This window comes from Malaya genurostris, chromosome 2 (genome assembly GCF_030247185.1).
Source record: "Malaya genurostris strain Urasoe2022 chromosome 2, Malgen_1.1, whole genome shotgun sequence".
Taxonomy (NCBI): Eukaryota; Metazoa; Arthropoda; class Insecta; order Diptera; family Culicidae; genus Malaya; species Malaya genurostris.
This window is the reverse complement of record NC_080571.1, coordinates 74265813-74285892: the sequence shown is the minus strand read 5'-3', so window position 1 is coordinate 74285892 and position 20080 is coordinate 74265813. Positions and strand designations below refer to the sequence as shown.

At 39.0% G+C, this 20080-nt stretch overlaps 2 protein-coding genes across 2 annotated transcripts; one reads left to right on the top strand and one right to left on the bottom strand.

The window, feature by feature from the left end:
* Window positions 1-363: 363 nt before the first annotated feature.
* LOC131432463 (uncharacterized) lies at window positions 364-919 on the bottom strand. The gene has a single exon (XM_058598757.1). The coding sequence runs from the start codon at window positions 827-829 to the stop codon at window positions 392-394; it is 438 nt and encodes a 145-aa protein (XP_058454740.1). The 5' UTR covers window positions 830-919; the 3' UTR covers window positions 364-391.
* Window positions 920-991: 72 nt separating this feature from the next.
* Window positions 992-19065, top strand: LOC131431187 (uncharacterized). Its single transcript, XM_058596750.1, has 5 exons — window positions 992-1051; window positions 1114-4551; window positions 4607-4686; window positions 12586-14331; window positions 18824-19065. Exons 2-5 carry the CDS (start codon window positions 1149-1151, stop codon window positions 18998-19000), a joined length of 5406 nt encoding a protein of 1801 aa, XP_058452733.1. The 5' UTR covers window positions 992-1051; window positions 1114-1148; the 3' UTR covers window positions 19001-19065.
* The last annotated feature ends 1015 nt before the right edge of the window (window positions 19066-20080 follow it).

The following is a 20080-nucleotide window of genomic DNA, read 5'->3' as shown; positions in this document are numbered from 1 at the left end:
ATAAGTATTACACGTTTGTAAGCTACAACTGTTACGATATGTTACATGCGTTACTAAGTTAGTAAGTTTTAGGTGTTACGAAGCGTTACATTCGTTATTTTAAATAAGTTTTGAGCGATTCGAAGCAGACCATTATCCTCCCGAAACGAAATCATGGGTATGGACCTGAGTCTAATGAATATTCTAGATATTCATTACTAAAGAAAGAATGGATTCTTTCTGCCTCTGTTCAAATAAAAAGCCTGGTGATTTCTCCTATTATTACAGATAGCATAGTAATCAAACAAGAATTCTTTCACTGCAGGTTTGTGGACTATAGCTGCGAGGTCAAATCTAAATAAAAAGTCCGTGGGAATACGGTACGCAGTCAATGAACCTTTATTAAATTCGATTATTTCAAACTATTTTGGTAGATCTGTACTATTTCTATCAAACGATCGAAACACTTCCTCCGAATGGGAACCTTAACCAGAATGTTCGCTTCCATCATCACCACATCGTCCGGATCGTCACAATCGAAGGCATGACAGTTTCCGGGGCACCAACATTTGGGAGGGCAAGATTGCAAAAGTTCCGGTTCAAAATCCGACGAATCGCTTTCGTTTCCATCGGACACCTGTAGAAAGTTCTGCTCAGAAGACGAACCATCATCGCTTGCGTAAATTTGTTCCAGTGGTGGTTCACTTTTGCTGGTTATCTCCGATTCGTCACGATCTTCATTGGAAACTAATTCGATTCGGCCGTCATCAAAAATATCAATCACCAGTTCCAAATCTCGGGATCCATCGGTCGAACCGTTGTCACTTCGTTCGTGATAAAATTCACTCATTTTTCGGGCGGTTTTAGATTGATTTAAGGGATATGGTAAATTTTCGAACTAGAATTTTGACAGGTTTCAATTGAACGATTTTTGTTAGTAAAATCAAGGCTTGCTTGATTTTATAGCGTAGTTTTGTTTCAATTAAATTTATGGCGAGTTAATTTTTGATCAGGTTATCCAAGTCTCCACGTCAAAATTGAAATTTCAAATTCGAATTCAGATCGGTTTTTGGTAAGTTGCGGCTATCAATTTCGAATTGGATTTAATTTACTAAAGAACATTTGAACTGTCAGATCTTGAACGTAGCACAAAATTAGCAGTTTTCTAAATGAAACCTGAGCAACCCAGAGCGAATCCTAAACCCTATCGGAATATCCGGCCACAGCAGCCGCATCAACACCAGCAAGTTTTCATCGATCTGTACGACGATGGAAATGTTCAGGTTGTGTCGGAAGTTGTGAGGTCAAGAATCGGAACAGAGCAAACCATTATTCGTAACGTCTATCACGCCCCGTTGCACCCAGCTGCATACGATGGAACTTACGACGTTGCAGCGGATGAGTCCGTATCTGATGGGAGTTTTTCCACGCAATCCATAGAATCGGAGGTCACTGAAACTGAATTGTCCGATACGGAGGAAGAGGCACGAGAGCAGCTGATCGAAGAAATGTACTTAGAATCAGTCGATGAGAGGTCGGTTTATTCGGTTCCGATCATTGAACTTCCGGAAGAGCAATCGAGTAGTGTGGAAAGTGGTTCACGCAGAAGACAATCCGTTTCGATAGTGGGAAACGTTCGTGGTCATGCCGTGGGAGCAATTATCGACCCGAACAGTACGGTCCTGATGCAGATGTCAAGAAACGGTTCTTCATCTGGGCAGCAGCGAGTGACGGATTGCATAAGGAACGTTAACCGGTTACTGCAGGACAAAGATAGTACGGTGATTTTCAAGTATCCTGACGTGTACGAATCACAGAGCTCTCGAAGAACGCAACCCGATCACCGGGCAACCACGAGGCAAATGATGGAACTAACGGAAGATATTCTAAGGAAAGTGGAGGGATCTTCACGGGAATCGATTCTGGTGCGATTGCAGAATACATTGGCGGAAATTCTGAATCAACCGGAGGACACCATTGTAGTTCATACTCACTCGAGGGATCATTTGACAAACCTTGAAACCGAATCGGAAGCTTTCATGGGATATTTCAGCAAAGGAACCGACACGGCATTGTTTGTACAGCCAACGCAGAACGAGGAACAACCTTTCGGGAACCGCTCCGGAAGCGATGACGATGATGATGAGCGAATGCCAATGGATCGATTGAGAAGTTTCCTGCAAGATTCGATGAGAAATCAAGAGCAAATAATGGAACAGACGCTTTCGACAGAACCGGAAATCACCGTCAGTAAATTCGGACCGAATATCGTGGGAGTCCTAAGCTACCCAAATGCCTCCGCAGGGGTGGTAACTACCACAGCGGAAAACTTTTCCACTAGTGGCGATCGACAGGAAACTACTCGATTGATGAAAGAATATTTTAAAAATCTTGTGAAACAACCAAGTGAAAAGCTGTTAGTTCAAATCCATTCGGATGAGTTCCGTAGCGTTCGAGTGGAACAGATCAAACAGGAACTGGATCAATCCATCAGGAGCGGCAATTTAGATGATAACCCTTCCGGTATCAGCGTTCGTGAGAGCGAGGATAAATTAATCGGAGTAATGAGCTATTCCGGAGGATCCATCGTAATTCAAACCTCTAGCAAAAACTGGATCAAAAAACCTACCAAAGACGGCACTGAAGAACTGGTCATGGAAATTCGATTGATGATTGAGAAGTTTATTTTGAACAATGAACTGAGCGAAGCAGATTTGAAAGATATAGCTTCGATTATAGCTCAGGTGTTTCACAGTGAAAAGTTAGAGTTGCCAAGAGAATACCAGGAGAAACCAATCCTCGAGAAAGTTCGAACGATTGTTCATCAGCTGATGAACCGGACCAGCGATGAAAATGCGTTGGCGCTGGTAAACCAGATTCAGGACGTTTTACAAAGCATAGCACAGTATGAAGTCACAACGAAGAAAAAGTACAGCACATCGGAACTATTGAGAACTTACTTCGACGAACTGATCTGCGAGGAGGATACCGAATTTACGGAAGAAGCTATTCTTATAGCGCTTCGAGAAGCACTGCTAACAGTGCTTGTCTACTATGAAGCTTCTCTGTCCCACGTACTTGCCGATCTGTTAGAGCTACTCAAAACGGTCCCATTCGAATCGGAGGATATTCACGTCTCCAGTTGTCCGGGAACAACACTGCTCACCGATCGACAACCACCGCCCATTAGGCATTCGACCGAACTGGACATTCAAACACGCGAAGTAATTCAACAGATTCATAATTTGTTGGATGAAGATTCGAAACAGGAAGCGGACGTTCTACCCTACGTGACCTTGTTCCAGTCACTGTTCCTAACGCTGATAAAGATCATCGCTAGTTGGAGTGTGAAAATAAAGTCTTTCATCAACAAAGAATCGGAAGTTCCCGTTCGGTCGGAGTCATCGGTGGTAGGCCAGAAGCCGTCCGTATCGTTTCATCTTGTTCAGGAATCGAACGACGAAACCCCCTCGGATATCACTCAGCAGTTGCAGTCGGAGCGTCAACGGCTGAACGACACCATTGACGAGCTACGGAAGTTTCTGGAAAATACCTTGGGTGTGCCGGAGTCCTGGCATCGTGAGCGCAAGGGTTCCATGGTGAAAACTTCGGAAGAGACTATTGCCGCCAAAACCCGAATGATGACGTTATTTTCAAAGTTACTGGAAGAATCCAGCCATCTGAAAACGATGGAAAATTCTGGAAATGTAGTCCATCTACGGTTGGAATCAGCATCCGGAAATTTGGAACGACGAGAATCGGATCAGTTTGTAATGCTGAGTGGAAGCATTCGTGATCAACCGAACAATTTGGGGCTGTTTTTTGAGGCTCGACTCGTCGATTTGAGAAAGACTTCCGAAATGGAATCGCAGCTGGAGTGTGTGAAGGAGGTACGACCGCTATCTGATACCGTCGATCAACAAAGTTCGGGATCGATTCGAAAGGTACGATCTTCGTTAAAAGGCTCTAAACTGGATCCATTGCAAAGCGATTCAGCGAAGGATGTTTCGACACAAGTGCTAGATTCAATGCTTAGTGAAAATGTTGTACCGATTGAGGACGATGTAGAGATATTGGAAAGGAAGCAACTTTTGACACCGCAGGATTCGTCACAACCACTGGATTCGAACTCATTAGTAAGACCGAAGATCTCCAATGTGGGTAGATCTTCCAGAATTCCAGATCCTGTGGAAGACACTTCGCAAGTCGTTTCATCTCTTCAGATGACAAAAGCAGATTCTTCTAAGGATGAGTTTACTTCGGAAGCAGTGAATTCACGTAATACAAATGTTGGTGGCGATGGTGAGGACGAACGGCAGCAAATTCCCGTTGATGACACTTTACGGGAAACTATGAGCAGGTACTTCGAGCAGATCGTACACTATATTCAGCAGTCCGTTGAACCGATGAGAGAAACTATGGCAGATATTATAAATAAGCTCGCCACTATGGAACTGGACAAAATTCGGGAAATACGTTCCAGTTTAATGCAAACCGGTAGCAGTCTCCTGAGAAATTATCTCATTGAAACGCCAGAAGCTTCTGCAGATGTTCTGGAGGACGAACTGTCGAGTAAGTTGATTTTTTCTATTTAATGAGTAACTTTACGAACATTTTTATCTTTCAGTAATCGAATTCGAAGATAAAAATATTCAATGTGATTCAATCGACAGTGCCAGAAGCTATGATGTTTATGATTCTGCATTGGTAATTACGTTTACTCATACACCCAAACCTGCATTTATGAACAAAAGTGAATCAGATCGTAAAAAAGTTCGCGTTACTTGGGATTTGCTTAGTACAAAAAGCGTAAAGTGTGTGTAATGAACGTTTTAAAATTTTATCCTACGACTATTTTCGGAACGGGTGTTTGACGTTGTGTCAACATCCAAGATGGCGACTTCCCGTTTATAGGTATATCTTGAAATCTTCTACAATATACCTATTTTCGGAACGAGTTTGATGAGTAAATGTCGGAAAACGATGTTTGTTTGTCATGGATGGCGATATCGGATCCATCAACCTTAACCTTAAGTTGTTATCCTTTCAAGGGTGAACATCAAACCTACTCGACTATTCGCCGCGATTTTTCAATACGTTTCACTACGTTCCGGAACGATATAGAAATATTCCAACTACAACAATTTGAACACTTCTCACACGATCTCCCTAAGTGAAAAAGATAACTCTATTTTCTTGTTGCTTAAATCACACGAAAATTCAATCGGAACAACACGAAAATAAACTTTTGTCATTATAATCAATAGCAAACCAAATTTACAGTTAAGTGAATGTAGCACTCAAATATGGAGCACTGATGTAAATGCTGCTCCCAAAATAGCGTCGATCGCGATGACATCTGCAAGTGTTCACCACGCTGAATGAGCAAGTTTTACACACAGTTCATATGTCAGCCTGTACATCTGTTTTCTGTGCAAAAATATTTTATTTGGAGTTTTTATAGTAAAACACCTGCCTATATTCAATAAACTGGGAATACCTTCTACCTCAGACAACCTAAAAACTTGGTTTTGGCGACAAATGAAAGGTTATTGAAATAGCTATCCATTGGTGTAGTAAAAATTTCACTTGTTCTTGTAATAATGGCATTTTTTGGGAACTGTATCCAATATTTTCAAAAATATTTCTGACTGCAGATTTTTTATACCGATTTTGAAAATTCAAGTGTTTTCCTATTAGATAAGTTTACTTTTTCTACATTTAACCATATACAAATTGTGTAATAAAACTAACAGCCATCTTGTTCTATTTGAGCATTGTACAATGTGCAGGGTTTTATACATTTGTTATCAAAATATCCACCCCTGTTCCGCATACATCAGCCTCAGATTCTTTTGTTTGTCGCTCTAAGAGACAGGGCCATTGGTTTTACATACAGTTACTCTTTGTACACAATTTGTATAAGTCATTGTGGTATCCTGAGTTACTTGTTAGCTACAATGTGTTTGAGTATAATGAGGTAAGTGTATAACCCAAGTAGCAAACATTGTTTCTGTGTTGTATTTCTTAACTATTCCCGCAACGATTATGTGATTAGAAAAGCACACTTTACTGGTACGATGTGCAACTTGTTGTTTGATATGTTTCACAGCAGTAATATTTGTTAAGAGAGAACTGGATTTGAAACTGTTCAAATGAACATATTGTACAGTCAGTTAATAAAACCGATCTAGAATACCTTATGATCAATAAAGAATCGGAATTTTCATTTTAAAATTCCCGCGCTTGTCCAATCGGTAAACTGTTATTCTCTCAACGTTGGCAACACTTTTATACACATTCTGTCAAATTTTGACGCATATCGTACGATTAGTTTTTGTTTGGCGTATATACAAAGAAGTTGAACAATTTTCGTGTGGCGATTTTTATAATGGATGAAAATTTAGAACATCGTGCGTGCATAAAATTTTGTGTTGCAAATGGATTTAAGTGTTCCGAAACGTTGAAAATGTTAGAAAAGGCCTTTGGTGAATCGTGTCTAGGAAAAACACAGGCATACGAGTGGTATAAACGCTTCAAAGGTGGTCGTACAAGCTTGGATCATGATGAGATCCCTGGCCGCCCAACAACATCTGTTATCTATGTTGTAAAATCATTCTGTACCGATTAGAGAGATTGCTGTGTGGTTGGGCATCTCTTATGGATCAGCCGAACACATTTTAACTGATGTTTTGGGTTTGAAACGCGTCGCTTCTCGGCTGGTGCCAAAAAAGCTTAATTTCATTCAAAAACAGCGTCGTGTTGATGTGGCCGAAGAGATGATTTCCAACGCAGATAGTGACCCCACATTCATCGAATGCATCATAACTGGTGATGAGGTGTGGGTCTATGAATATGACGTCGAACCGCACAGCAATCGACCGAATGGCGCTTCGAAGGCGAGCCGTTGTTCTAAATTTTCATCCATTATAAAAATCACCACACGAAAAATTTTCAACTTCTTTGTATAGACGCCAAACAAAAACTAATCGTACGATATGCGTCAAAATTTGACAGAATGTGTATAAAAGTGTTGCCAACGTTGAGAGAAGAAAAGTTTAGCGATTGGACAAGCGCGGGAATTTTTAAAATGAAAATTCCGGTTCTTTTTTTATCATAAGGTATACCTAGATTGAGGCTTTAAAGTGGATAACTTCTAGAAGGAAACTATCACAGCCGAAATTGTTTGAATTGAGGAAAAAGTGACCTTATCAAAACATCGGTAAAACCGGTAAAAATTCTTAAGTCAACGAATCATTTTTGGAGATATTGGATAAAATTCACAAAAATGCCACTGTGGTCAATCTATTTTAAAGTTTAACTAGCTGAATTACCCAGCGTTGCTCGGAATGTTTAGAACTTAGAGGGCAACACAACCCAACTCAATACTCCGTACATGTTCAGATTGCGCACCGCCAATGCCCCATCTCAGATCTCACAACAATAAAAAATTTCACGGTATTCTCGTAAAGTCGGGCCAGTTTTATATTTGAACCCTTTTGTCAGAAACATTTAAAACACCTTTCTCTCTATTAATACCTTCTAAGTAAACTCCAACTTTTATATGTATATGTGCTTGTAACATACTTGAATTATTATGCATATGTGCTTGTAACGTACTTCCGTACTTCCTCATCACATCCGATTTACAAAGCCTTTGGCTTCCATGGTTATAAACACTTGCTTTCCTTCCTCGTTATAAAAATTCGAATGACATCATTATTTCCACGTAATCGCTCAAGATTGTGATAATGATTATTTTATAACGAAAGGTTTTTAATCATCATAACTACATTCGTACTATAGAATAACTTTTTTATATCATTCATTTTACCCTGGCTTTAACCGTTTTGGTCGTTCACTGGGGAGTAGAACGATTCTGTAAAAAAAAGTTGGCGTAAACTTATTTCTTCGTCAATTCAGATCAATGTTGAGAATATCTATTCCCCATCTTTCTTATGAATATTTTTGTAAACCTCACTTAGTTGTTAACAGTGCTGTAAAACTTCATTCAATTCAATTGAAACTGAATGTGGAACACATTGACGATCTCTCGAATGCAGTAAACTTCACTCTCTGACACACACAATGTTTGCTGACGGCCCGAACGGGCAGCATTCAGTCATCATTCGTTTCTCTTCAATCGAGGCTCAGTTTAACCACCGTCAGTTGATCTCTTGAAGTAACAAAATATCTCTTTCAATAGTGTGAGAGCGGACTTCAAATGAGGTTCATGTAAACATTCCAATTGGTTCAAGATAATAGATGAAAGACAAACCAGATTGCTGAAATATCAATCACAGAATACACATAAATTAATTGTTTCCTCCTTCAGTTTTCATTTTTAATACTTTACTCCATTTATAATTCTATTCGTTCGAATTTGCTTACTACCAAGAGCGAAGGCAATGAAGGAGCTACACTACTCCGCACTTGAAACTGAGCAAGCAAAACTTCAAATGACTATCAACGATTATTCAACTGACGATGAATTCCGGGAGCTTCACTTGAAAATGGCAGCAAAAGTCAAATGAATTAGTAGGGATATGCTGACGGTCAGCGGCCATAAATTTCTTTTTCATCTTATATTATTCGATTGAAAATGAAATTTTACCGTACTGGTTGTTAATAAAGGGTGATTTTTTAAGAGCTTGAGAACTTTTTTAAACAATAAAACGCATAAAATTTGCAAAATCTCATCGGTTCTTTATTTTAAACGTTAGATTGGTACATGACATTTACTTTTTGAAGATAATTTCATTTAAATGTTGACCGCGGCTGCGTCTTAGGTGGTCCATTCGGAAAGTCCAATTTTGGGCAACTTTTTCGAGCATTTCGGCCGGAATAGCCCGAATTTCTTCGGAAATGTTGTCTTCCAAAGCTGGAATAGTTACTGGCTTATTTCTGTAGACTTTAGACTTGACGTAGCCCCACAAAAATAGTCTAAAGGCGTCAAATCGCATGATCTTGGTGGCCAACTTACCGGTCCATTTCTTGAGATGAATTGTTCTCCGAAGTTTTCCCTCAAAATGGCCATAGAATCGCGAGCTGTGTGGCATGTAGCGCCATCTTGTTGAAACCACATGTCAACCAAGTTCAGTTCTTCCATTTTTGGCAACAAAAAGTTTGTTAGCATCGAACGATAGCGATCGCCATTCACTGTAACGTTGCGTCCAACAGCATCTTTGAAAAAATACGGTCCAATGATTCCACCAGCGTACAAACCACACCAAACAGTGCATTTTTCGGGATGCATGGGCAGTTCTTGAACGGCTTCTGGTTGCTCTTCACTCCAAATGCGGCAATTTTGCTTATTTACGTAGCCATTCAACCAGAAATGAGCCTCATCGCTGAACAAAATTTGTCGATAAAAAAGCGGATTTTCCGAATGGACCACCTAAGACGCAGCCGCGGTCAACATTTAAATGAAATTATCTTCAAAAAGTAAATGTCATGTACCAATCTAACGTTTAAAATAAAGAACCGATGAGATTTTGCAAATTTTATGCGTTTTATTGTTTAAAAAAGTTCTCAAGCTCTTAAAAAATCACCCTTTATATGCTGTACTCGTAAAGAAGTACCAATTTTTCGTAAAACCCGATCAATTAACCAATTTACTACCAAATTACTACAGATCTCCTCCATGATTACCCTGAGTTGTATAAAAAGTATCTGTGCTTCTAGTCTAAAGTAACCTTGACAAATAAAATTTTTACAATAAATACAATTGAATTACCTAAAAAGAACCTGTGAAATTTTTGGTGATAATTCTTTGAGTTGTTATGGAACTTTGCCGATATATACAAACAATTTGAGTTCCAGCTTCTTTATTAGCGACACTTGCTATCCTTTCACTCGTATAAATATATTTACGATCATTTTTTAGCTGTTATTAATATCTGTGGCTGTTGAAAAATGTCGATTTTCGCAAACATTTTTCGTCAAATTCCCCCTGTTTTCAAACACTTACTACAACTCAATTTGTATAAGCCATTGTGGTATCCTGAGTTACTTGTTAACTACAATGAGTTTGAGGATGAGGATGAGGGGAGTGTGTAAGTGGAGTGTACACGGAACTGCAAAACAACTTAATTTTAATTACATTCAACCTAATTTGGGGGTTCCGTTGAATAACCTAATTTTAGGCAAAGTGGCTCTAGATAGTTTCAGTGCGGCATGTGCAAAAAATACTTAAAGATGAGTTATATTTACTCTACAGTTGAGTCGTATTGACTCAATTTCAGGCTGAAGAAGAAGTAGAGTAGTGAGTGAGAGCTCCAGAATCAGGTTGAGGCGTTAATGTGGATAACTACTCGAAGGAGAATATCCCAGCCATAATTTCTTGAATAAAGAAAGGAACTTATCGAAAAATCTTGGACTTTTCAAAACTGGTAAAAACAATGTATTGTCAACGTGCTAATTTTGAAGATATTGAATAAAGTTCACAAAAAATGCCATTTAGATCCATCGTAAAGTTTAACAAACAATTCTTAATCGAAATATAGAACAGGGGGGATATTTTTCAACATTAAGTTCCATGAACAATTGAGTACTTATTATATAAAAGTACAAATAACTTGACAATTCATATTTCGTTCTCAGAATTTGTTTTACAGTGTCCATATTGTGGATGAGACACTTTTCTTTCACATTTTTACGGAGTCCAATAGAAACAAGTAAAACTTTCGTAATATCAATGGAACAGTATTTTAATATCCTTTCATTTGCTGCCAAAAACAAATTTTGTAGGTTGTCTGAGTTAAAAGATATACCGAATTTGTTGAATATAGGCAAGCGTCTTAATCTGAGCTGAGCTGAAGTAGATTGCCCGTAGTTGCACTTCGTGATTGACCGAATGAGTGGAAATGTACAATGAACTAAGAAAATGAAGCTTGGTAGAAGCAAATCATTTTCGCTGTACATACCCACTCAGTCCTAACTTTAAATAACGACCTAAGGCTGTGCTACTGAGGGAAAGGAAGGAATGTTAGTTCGATAATCGTTGTTTCCAGAGACCGCGGGTACCACTGTATCTCCACGAGCATCATGGGATAGGAGATTTGTTAGTAGGGAGGGAAAGAGATCCGGATATGTTTTGGTAAACAATATGATCTCAACAAACCCTGATTTTCGTTACTCAGGAGAAATATAATAAGTATTCTTACTTATTATATTCCTCCTGAGTAACGAAAACCAGGGTTTGTTGAGATCATATTGTTTACCAAAACATATCCGGATAAATATAACATATATCCAAGGACACGATCGACTAGTAAACTTTCACACATTCCATAGAAATCTGACACCACCGACAATGACATGCAGACGGCGCTTCGATCGGTTAACAGGTTAACATCGTTGAATTTTGGGGCGGTAAATTCTCAGTTTCCGCCGCTTGAGCATCTTTAGATGCGCGGATCAACATTAATCAATAAATATCACTCTCACTACTAAACACACACTTGTCACACCTGCACTATCACTCAAAATTACCGTTTCAACCAAATTTTTAACTATACGTGCCAAACAACACATTGAAATGATACTTTTTTAAGAGCAGCACCAGCACACCACATCGCAATTCCAGTGATGGCAACTCTTTTCATTTCTTTATTGAATATAGGTAAGCGTCTTACTATAAAAACTTTCAAATTAAATACCTCAGTAACGGTTACGTTTCGACCCCACATTATTTAGGATTTATTTCTTGCTTTCGCCTTCTCTATCCACCCTTAAACTAATTTTAGATTGTACACGCTGTATATTTTGGGAATCCCTGAAATATCAGTATTTCCGAATCGAATTTCCAAAGAGCTTCTGGGGAGTAATTATTTCGATTCGTTATATTTTAAGTGACACGTTTAGTTTTCCGGACAGTTTCGTCATGACGTCATGACTGAACCTTTAACGGAAGTGAATTAAGAGTTCATCCGGCCAAACGTCCGGTTTTTTTACTGAAGCTCTCGAGCTCAGTTTCATCCGAATAACTGATAGTTCTTCAGTGGCCCATACACCTTCAGTTTGACGGACATTTCAAATGAACCTTGGACGGAATAAATTTTCTGAACTGAGCGTGTGTGGCGTCAGGTCAGTTTTGAGTTTTGTCTTCATGTCAGTTTCATCAGTATTTTTCATGGAGGCACATTATTATGATTAAAAGAAAACTGACTCACTGAAAGGACTGATCAGTAAATCGGATGAAACTGAGTTCAAAAATTTCAGTAAAAAAAGCCGGACGTTTGGCCGGATGAACTCTTAATTCACTTCAGTTCAGTCGTGGCGTCGCACACCAAAAACTGTGCGGAAAACTGAACGTGTATGGGCCGCTTAATGGTTTTTAAGAAATATCGAAATATAGTTTTCCGGCATCTAATCATCAAATCCGTTTCGGAAGAATCCATAAAGCAGGGGCTTTCGAGAATTATCAATCAACCGTCAATCGCCGTCTTAAATTCTAAACCGAGTTCAAACATTATTCGGGATTTGGTTAAAAAAAAGAGTTACGTAAATCGAATACTTCGTGTAAAAAATGATTTCCTAACTGTAGGTTTGGGTGTATTTCTGATAACAAATATCGACACGACAATTTTTCAATCTGCCTTCCAGGAACAAGAAGCTCAGTTTATCTCGATCGAATGTGAACTGAACACAATAAAGGAAAGGTTACAAGTATTGGATGAAATATACCGCTTGCTCGCTGGATCCATGACCGTTTCGTCAATCACGAGCCAAGATCAGCAATTGCCAGAAAGTAGATCCGAAGTGCTGCGACCAACTGTTCCGAGTGCACCACCTTTGGATGAAATTGAAGAGGTGACCATAAAGCGTTTGCCGATGAAAATGTCAGATCCTGATGAAAAGGAACAACTGTCAAGTGAATCCATAACTAATCGAGAGGAGTTTATTTCCGCTATTCAGTGTCCAGCCGAGCAGAGGATGACTAAACTTTTTTCCGAACTCTATCGAAAAGCTCATTCGGAAAAATCTAGTACGACGAAGACAGCTGATTCGACTTTTGTTGATTCGGGAAAAGTGTTATTTGCATCAATATCAACTCAAACTGAAGATCTTTTCGGAATCGATCCTCAAGAACATTTGTACAGTAAAAGTGTACCAGAACGATCATCGTCAACACTGCATCCAGCCTTGCCAAGTATTCTAGAAGAGGAAGAACTACCCCAGCAATCCGAAGAAGAATCGGTTTTCAAGGAGGTTCCAATCGTTCCAGCTCATGAAGTCCCAGTGGAAGTCATCCCAACGCAATCCTTGATCGTGACAGATCATAGTCAACCTGTTGATCAAATGCCACAGAATTTACGTCAGCGCATTTCAAACGTTCTTCAACGCTACAGCATTTCTCAATCGATCGAAACCCCAGAGCGTTCACCATCCACAGAACCCTCTCCAGATCTGTCCATTTCGCGAAAATCTCTTGATCGACACGACCAGGAACAACCAGTCATAAGTGTCAATCGTTTCAGTATTTCAAGGGTTATTGAACCATTGGAACGGTTAATCAATGACAACCAAACCGACGATCGAAAGATTTCCGTCCCAAGTGAGGAAACTTGGAAACAAACCAACCTGACAACACCGCGTGCATCGATGTCTACGACTGAAGCTTCTGAAGCTCGAAAACCATCAATTTTAAGTAAAACAACACCGGAAGAACCAGTTTTCGAGAAAACATCGGCTGTAGATTCACCCAAAAGTTCGACCATTTTGCAAGATTCAGCTCGAACCGATATTCAAAAACGTACTTCAAAATCGTCTATGGAAGCTTCCCGAGATGAACTCCCACCGGATTTCCGAACATCCAGAAAATCTTTCGACCAACGGGATCGAACATCTAGCAGCAGCAGTAGTAGCGCAGCACAGGTACGGAAACGTACCTTGAGTTTTGCCGGTGATCCTACTGAGCCTCACAGTAAATCGCGACTAAGTAGCTTTATGCTGACAGAATCCCGAGACGACTACGTTCCCGCGACAACTAAAAGACGATCCACAACGGACCCAAATTTTATAGACCGACGAACGGAACCATCGAGGATTCCGTCGGTCAGGCGGGAATCGAGTTTTTCGATTGGATCGACTCAGTTGTCCAAAAAGAGACTATCGAGAACTAAGCAAGCTGAACGGAAACGGCTCGTCGAAATACCGGTTCGAGATGACGCGGTACGACGGTCATTGTGTGATTTGGCACTTAGCTATAGACTAGGAAGGGCTCATGAGGACGGAAAGAAGTCAGTTTGTCCCGTTGAAGTCTACTCTTGCCACCAGGTTGGTCCCAATCAGTTGATGATGCACTGGGAAGTTTTACCCCGGGTTTTGAACCTGATCTCCGGTTATGAGGTAAGAGTTTGCATTTGTTTTAACATATCTAAATAGTCATAGGAAACAGCTGATGTTTGTACTCGCACGAACGTTTAGTACTATTAAAAACCCTTCTTAATCCACCTAGTGGTGGGATAATGTCTTTCTCTTTAGTATTTATGTCACATACTCGGCATTATTACTCAAAACAAGCGCTTGACATTGCGTTACCTATTTGTATGATAAAAAGTGATGCTAACCTAAAAACCTATTTTCATCCACCTAGTGGTGTAATTTTACCTTTCTCATATTACTCATAACATCATAAATATTACTGTGGAATTCACAAAAACAACTGTTCATTGAATAGAAATAGGAAAGTTTGTTCGGACTTAATCTAACACACTCTACAAATCTTGCTTACCCTGTAGTTCCGGAATCGGAATCACAACAAATTTAGTAATTCCATATAAAACTGTAAGACTTTTCCTCTGTGAAAAGTAGTTTGTGAAAATCGATTGGCCATCTTGAAGAAAAGTGAGTGAGATCCTTTTTGCAGTTTTTATCACCATTTCCAATTCTTCCGAAACCAGATTCAGATGACCGGAATAGCCGAAGTTGGTTCGTTTACCAGCAACAAATAGGGTAACGGCTCCCTATTTCATCTGAGCTCCTATTTCCTTCTCATCCCTTCACCTGATTACTTTGAACATGAATAATATTTTACAACCTACCTAAACCAAAATGTGAAATGTTTTAAAATGATTATAAAAGCTATTGTCACACTTTTCATAATGTTACAAAACAAAAATTGTTTTTCTTCTTCAAATTATCATCAAAAAGTATCAGTTTTTGCAATGACTGAGCGGAAATATATATTGGAGAAGCCAAGTGAAAGAAAAACTAACAGAAAAGATGAATTTTTGGAAAAAGATACGCTCAGAGACAGGACTTGAACCTGCGTTCTTATGCATTTCGTGCATACGATACGCATTTTCCGTAACAATCTGCTTCTGGTAGGAAAGGGCAGACAATCAATACAACCTTCATAGGGGTCTGTCGCTGACGATGTCCAGCCAGCGACTGGCACCATTAAGAAGGTGACAAGCGATTATGCTTGATCGGAGAAATAGGTATAAAGCGAGAGGACTAGTGTTTGATGGACAGAGAAGATGTTTGGATGTAAGGTATCGGTCGGGTGACGGCCAGGATGTATACCATGTTCGATGTACGTTGCTACTATGTCTGTTTCGAGTTTTGGAGTGGCTAAAACAAGATCAGAGTGGCGAAATGGTAGCGCGTATGCACGGAATGCATAAGAACGCAGGTTCGAGTCCTGTCTCTGAGCGTATCTTTTTCCAAAAATTCATCTTTTCTGTTAGTTTTTCTTTCACTTGGCTTCTCCAATATATATTTCCGCTCAGTCATTGCAAAAACTGAACTTAGTCATGGCGGCTTTACGTCAAACTAAAAATTAATAAATCATCAAAAAGTATGTTTTTGGTATCCGTGACATTAGTTTAATTATATCATTGATATTAATATTTCAATAAAACTGTTACGGCTTGGACTATTACCAGAAAGAGCGTGTTAAATACTAATGAAATAACCATTGTGGCAAATCTAGTAGCACTGGTTTCATTCCGCTATATGTCAACATAACGCTGTTAAGTGTGTGTGTGTGTTTCATCGGCTGTGCACAGAGATGCCAGATGTTTTCATAGAAAATATGTATTACTGCATAAAAAGTCTATATCTGCTCTATCTGTTTTTACTAATCAAATGATGTTAAGAGATTTTTTATTTCCACTTTAACATGTGATTTGTCCGTTGAATAATAAACTTTCAAAGAATCACTGAAATTTAATACTAATACTAACCTGTACAAATCTGTATTAAATTTGGGAAATCTGTGTAAAATCTGAACTTTGATTTAAATCAGTGCGAACGCAAAAATCTATACAGTACAGATAAATCTGTTTAAATGGCATATCTGGCTCTGCATTTTGTTTTGAGAAGGGCTAATGCTTAAATAGTAACAACTTCACTTTTTGGTATTGTTCAAAGTTCACCAAATTAACTTTACAGTCAAATTTAAAATTAAAAGCGAATGGTAACGAAAACGACCGAAAAATTTTTAAACGTTAAAATGATTTCAAACTGGTTCTAAAAATATCGTGTATTGTCTCATAGTTGGCATTAGGTCGTTTTTAAGAAGAATTCTGACATTTTGAACCTGAGAGTGTAATAGTGGAATATTTTGTTTTGATTGCTGTCGCCATTGCTAATTTATAGGATGAATAAAGGACCAACGATAGGATGGATAAAAATCCATTGAGATGAAATTAGGAGCAGAGTAGTGCACACATCATAAGTGTTTTTAGCTGTTTTATGAATATTAGTTAAATTTTCAAGAATTGTGAATCAATTCTCAACTTTGAGCAAGGCGAATGAAGCAGTAATATGAAACAGTTATAGTGATTTTAGTGGTTAAATCGGGGTTTTGAGGTGACGTCCTTACAAATGAGACGAAATATGGAGCCCTTATCCTATGACCTTGAAATTAGACCAAAGCACGCATCAAATCATGGCGATTCGAAAACTTTGACAATCATCGCCCTGTAACTGCAGAAACGGTGGTCGGATCCGGATGAAATTGCACAGTAACTTTAAAGATAATATGAGCTTCAATTCAAATCAAGATTTGTGAAAATCGCTTCAATAATCGCAGAGAAATCGAAGTGATTTCTATTTTTGGAGTTTTTCTTCGCCACTTTCGGTGCTTCCGGAACAGGAAATAGGGAGACCAGTAGTGTTGCATTAAGTTTTTATGCCCACAAACTAACAAGCTCTGTAAACTAGAAGAATTTATTAGACAGTTTTATAAGATTTGTACCTGTTTTTGACCATCGTTCGTGAAAAATACTAATGGAATTGATAATTTTCCATTTATTACGCTTTAGTTCCGGAACCGAAAGTCGGATTCGGATATGATGTCCTAGATATTTTTTCATTTGAATTTGAGTTTCCGACAAAATATTTGTTACCAAAAGCCAAACGTCGTGATTAAGTGTCATCTCGAAAATAAATTTTGTTTAAAATCAACTTTCTGGGACCTAGACAAAATCTCAAAATTTCAAGTCTCAGTTGATTGTTTTCAAAAAATTCTTACTCTCGACGGTTCATGCAATTCTAAGACATTTGGAATAGAAATTTTTTTTTCGGATATCTTATGTACTCCCTCCTCCTTGACCCGGGTTGGCGGTTCAATGCATAGGGCACTGGTTCTTACAAACCAGTTGTCGTATGTTCGAGCCCCGACCTGGAAGGATTCTTAGTGTCAGTAGGATCCATAGTACTAGCCACGCAATGATTCTGTACACTAAGAATCGGCTGCGAAATCTGTTGAAACAGAAAGGCCAAATTCCACAAAAGGAATGTAATGCCAGGACTTTGCTTTTATGTACTCCCCCCATTGGTGATTTTTCAAGATCGAAAATTTTCAAACCTTTACCGTCGGGCAGCACCACTTACCCATATCCGATTTTGCTTGAATTTTGCATGGGGACTTTTTTCGAAGTGCTTAAACTTTTGAGCACAAGCGCTTTACGGAATTAGAAATGATGCTAAAATATTGGCACCCTTATATATTAGAGCGGTAAAAAACAACGTCACTTATACAATCATATCTCCGGAATCAGAAGTCGCAGCCATTTGATCTTTGAACTTGATCAATGGCCTGATAGTTGCTTTCAAACGAACCTAAGTTTGTTAAAATCGGTTCAGCCATCTCTGAGAAAATTGAGCGGTAAAAATATTTCCGAAAAGTGCACACACACAGACATTTTCCTATCTCGTCGAACTGAGTCAAATGGTATAAAGCACTATAGGTCTCCGAAGTTCCGTTCGGTTTTTCCAGCAATTCTAATACCTTTCTATAGAAAAAGGCAAAAACCTGTTTTAATCCAACTAGTGGTGCAATGATGCCGCACTCATATTTTGTGTAGTTTGATCATCATAAATATTACTACGAAATTCCTGAAAGAATGTTCATTGAATAGTAACTGGAAAGTTTGTTCGGGTCTAAACTTACATAACCTACAAATCAAATCAACCTGTAGTTCTACAAAAATTCAGGAATCACGTATGGGACGGTAGAACTATTCATGACGATTTGCCAAACAATACAATACACTTTACACTATCAAAACAACTTTCAGACAATAGAGTAATTTCTATTAGGAAAACTAACTTCCTAAAGCACACCCGTTATCTTTTACTTCAGGCGCGTAGCCAGAGAAAATTTTCGGGTGGGGGGGGGGGGTTGTTTAGAACATGGTGATAAATCAACACATGTACAATTTATATCACAATGTTTCCCATGGGTTATAATTTGTTTCGGGGGGGTTTGAACCCCTAAACCCCCCCCCCCCCCCATGTGTACGCGCCTGGTAGTGATAATAAGGAAAATTAGACTCATTGCATAATATTTATTCGCTTGAAATTACTGGTTCCCAATTCATTTTTACAGATTTATGTCGACGGTGAATTACGTATCGTATGCTACTCCAGAACACGAAGAACAGCGCTGCTGGCAAACGTCAAAGTCAACAAAGAACACCGAATCGTTATCTACCCAACGCCGGATCCATCGGCAGGTGATTTCGCTCAATCGTGGACTCCGGGAGTATTTATTTATCATATCTAAATAAATAGCGTATTCAGCAAGTTATATTTTGTTTTCGGTACATTTTTCGATCGACTAAGGAGATTCAATCTCAAAAAAAATAAAAAATCTAGTGCTACTTTCAGTCCCATACACCTACACACTTTGCGATGACTACGGCATGATTGTCGATGTAGAACTGGTACAGGTTTTCGACATGATTCCACCTAACTCAACGTTCAACGTTCGCTTATTTCACAGCCAGTGTCCACATCGGTTTCGTACCCGCCGGCCCTTCTGGCATTGCAGAACGAACTCGACTTGGCGCCAAGCTCGAATGAGCATTTTCGAGTGCAGTGCAGAGAGTCTCAGTTCCCGGCAGAGATGAGATGATCGTAGAAAAATGTTCAATAATTGAATCCTTCGGCATGGCAATTAACGATCGCAATCAAAACAATCACCGCGGGGGAGCCACGGCAGCTGTTAGTCATAACATAAATAAAAGTCTAACTAAATGGTGTCCATCGAAGATGCGGAGGTAGTGGCACTTGCTTGTGGTATATCGAGGTGACTAATTGAGAAGAATTTATTTTTCTGTTGTCACAAGCGCAACAGTCGGATTTCGTACGCGTGGTTAAGAGTTTTAAATGGCTTCTACAATCATCAGCAGTTTGCCAATAAGACTTGGGCACCATAACCTTCAGCCCTGGGCCAGGAAAAATGACATAATCGCTTTATGTTTGGTAGTTGGTGGTAAATTATTCTTCTCTAACATTTGCTAATTTGAGCAGCTAGTTGTAGCAATCTAGAATAAATGGAGAGTTATTGACGGAACGCAATGGAAAATGATTGCAAGTTAAAATTGAAAATAATTGAATAACATGACTGTCAAATAGTCCTCGATCTGACAACGAAAGCTAAACTTTTTTTCAAAGCAATACCATTGTTCCAACGGCGTTCTAACATGTCTACACCTCTTTTATATCACGATTTCTACTAAGCCTAACAAAAATGCTTCATTCGATGCAAATCTCTTTCCAGTAAGCTTTTTTTCAAATTTTAGATCATAATATAGTCACAGAGGGCAGAATCTGACGAATAGAGTGGAAGCGGTAGCAAGTC

Coding starts and splice junctions, on each gene's coding strand:
- LOC131431187 (XM_058596750.1), top strand. CDS start 1,149: ATGAAACCTGAGCAACCCAGAGCGAATCCTAAACCCTATCGGAATATC. Junction 4,687..12,585: donor ATGTTTATGATTCTGCATTG/GTAATTACGTTT, acceptor TCTGCCTTCCAG/GAACAAGAAGCTCAGTTTAT. Junction 14,332..18,823: donor ACCTGATCTCCGGTTATGAG/GTAAGAGTTTGC, acceptor TCATTTTTACAG/ATTTATGTCGACGGTGAATT.
- LOC131432463 (XM_058598757.1), bottom strand. CDS start 829: ATGAGTGAATTTTATCACGAACGAAGTGACAACGGTTCGACCGATGGA.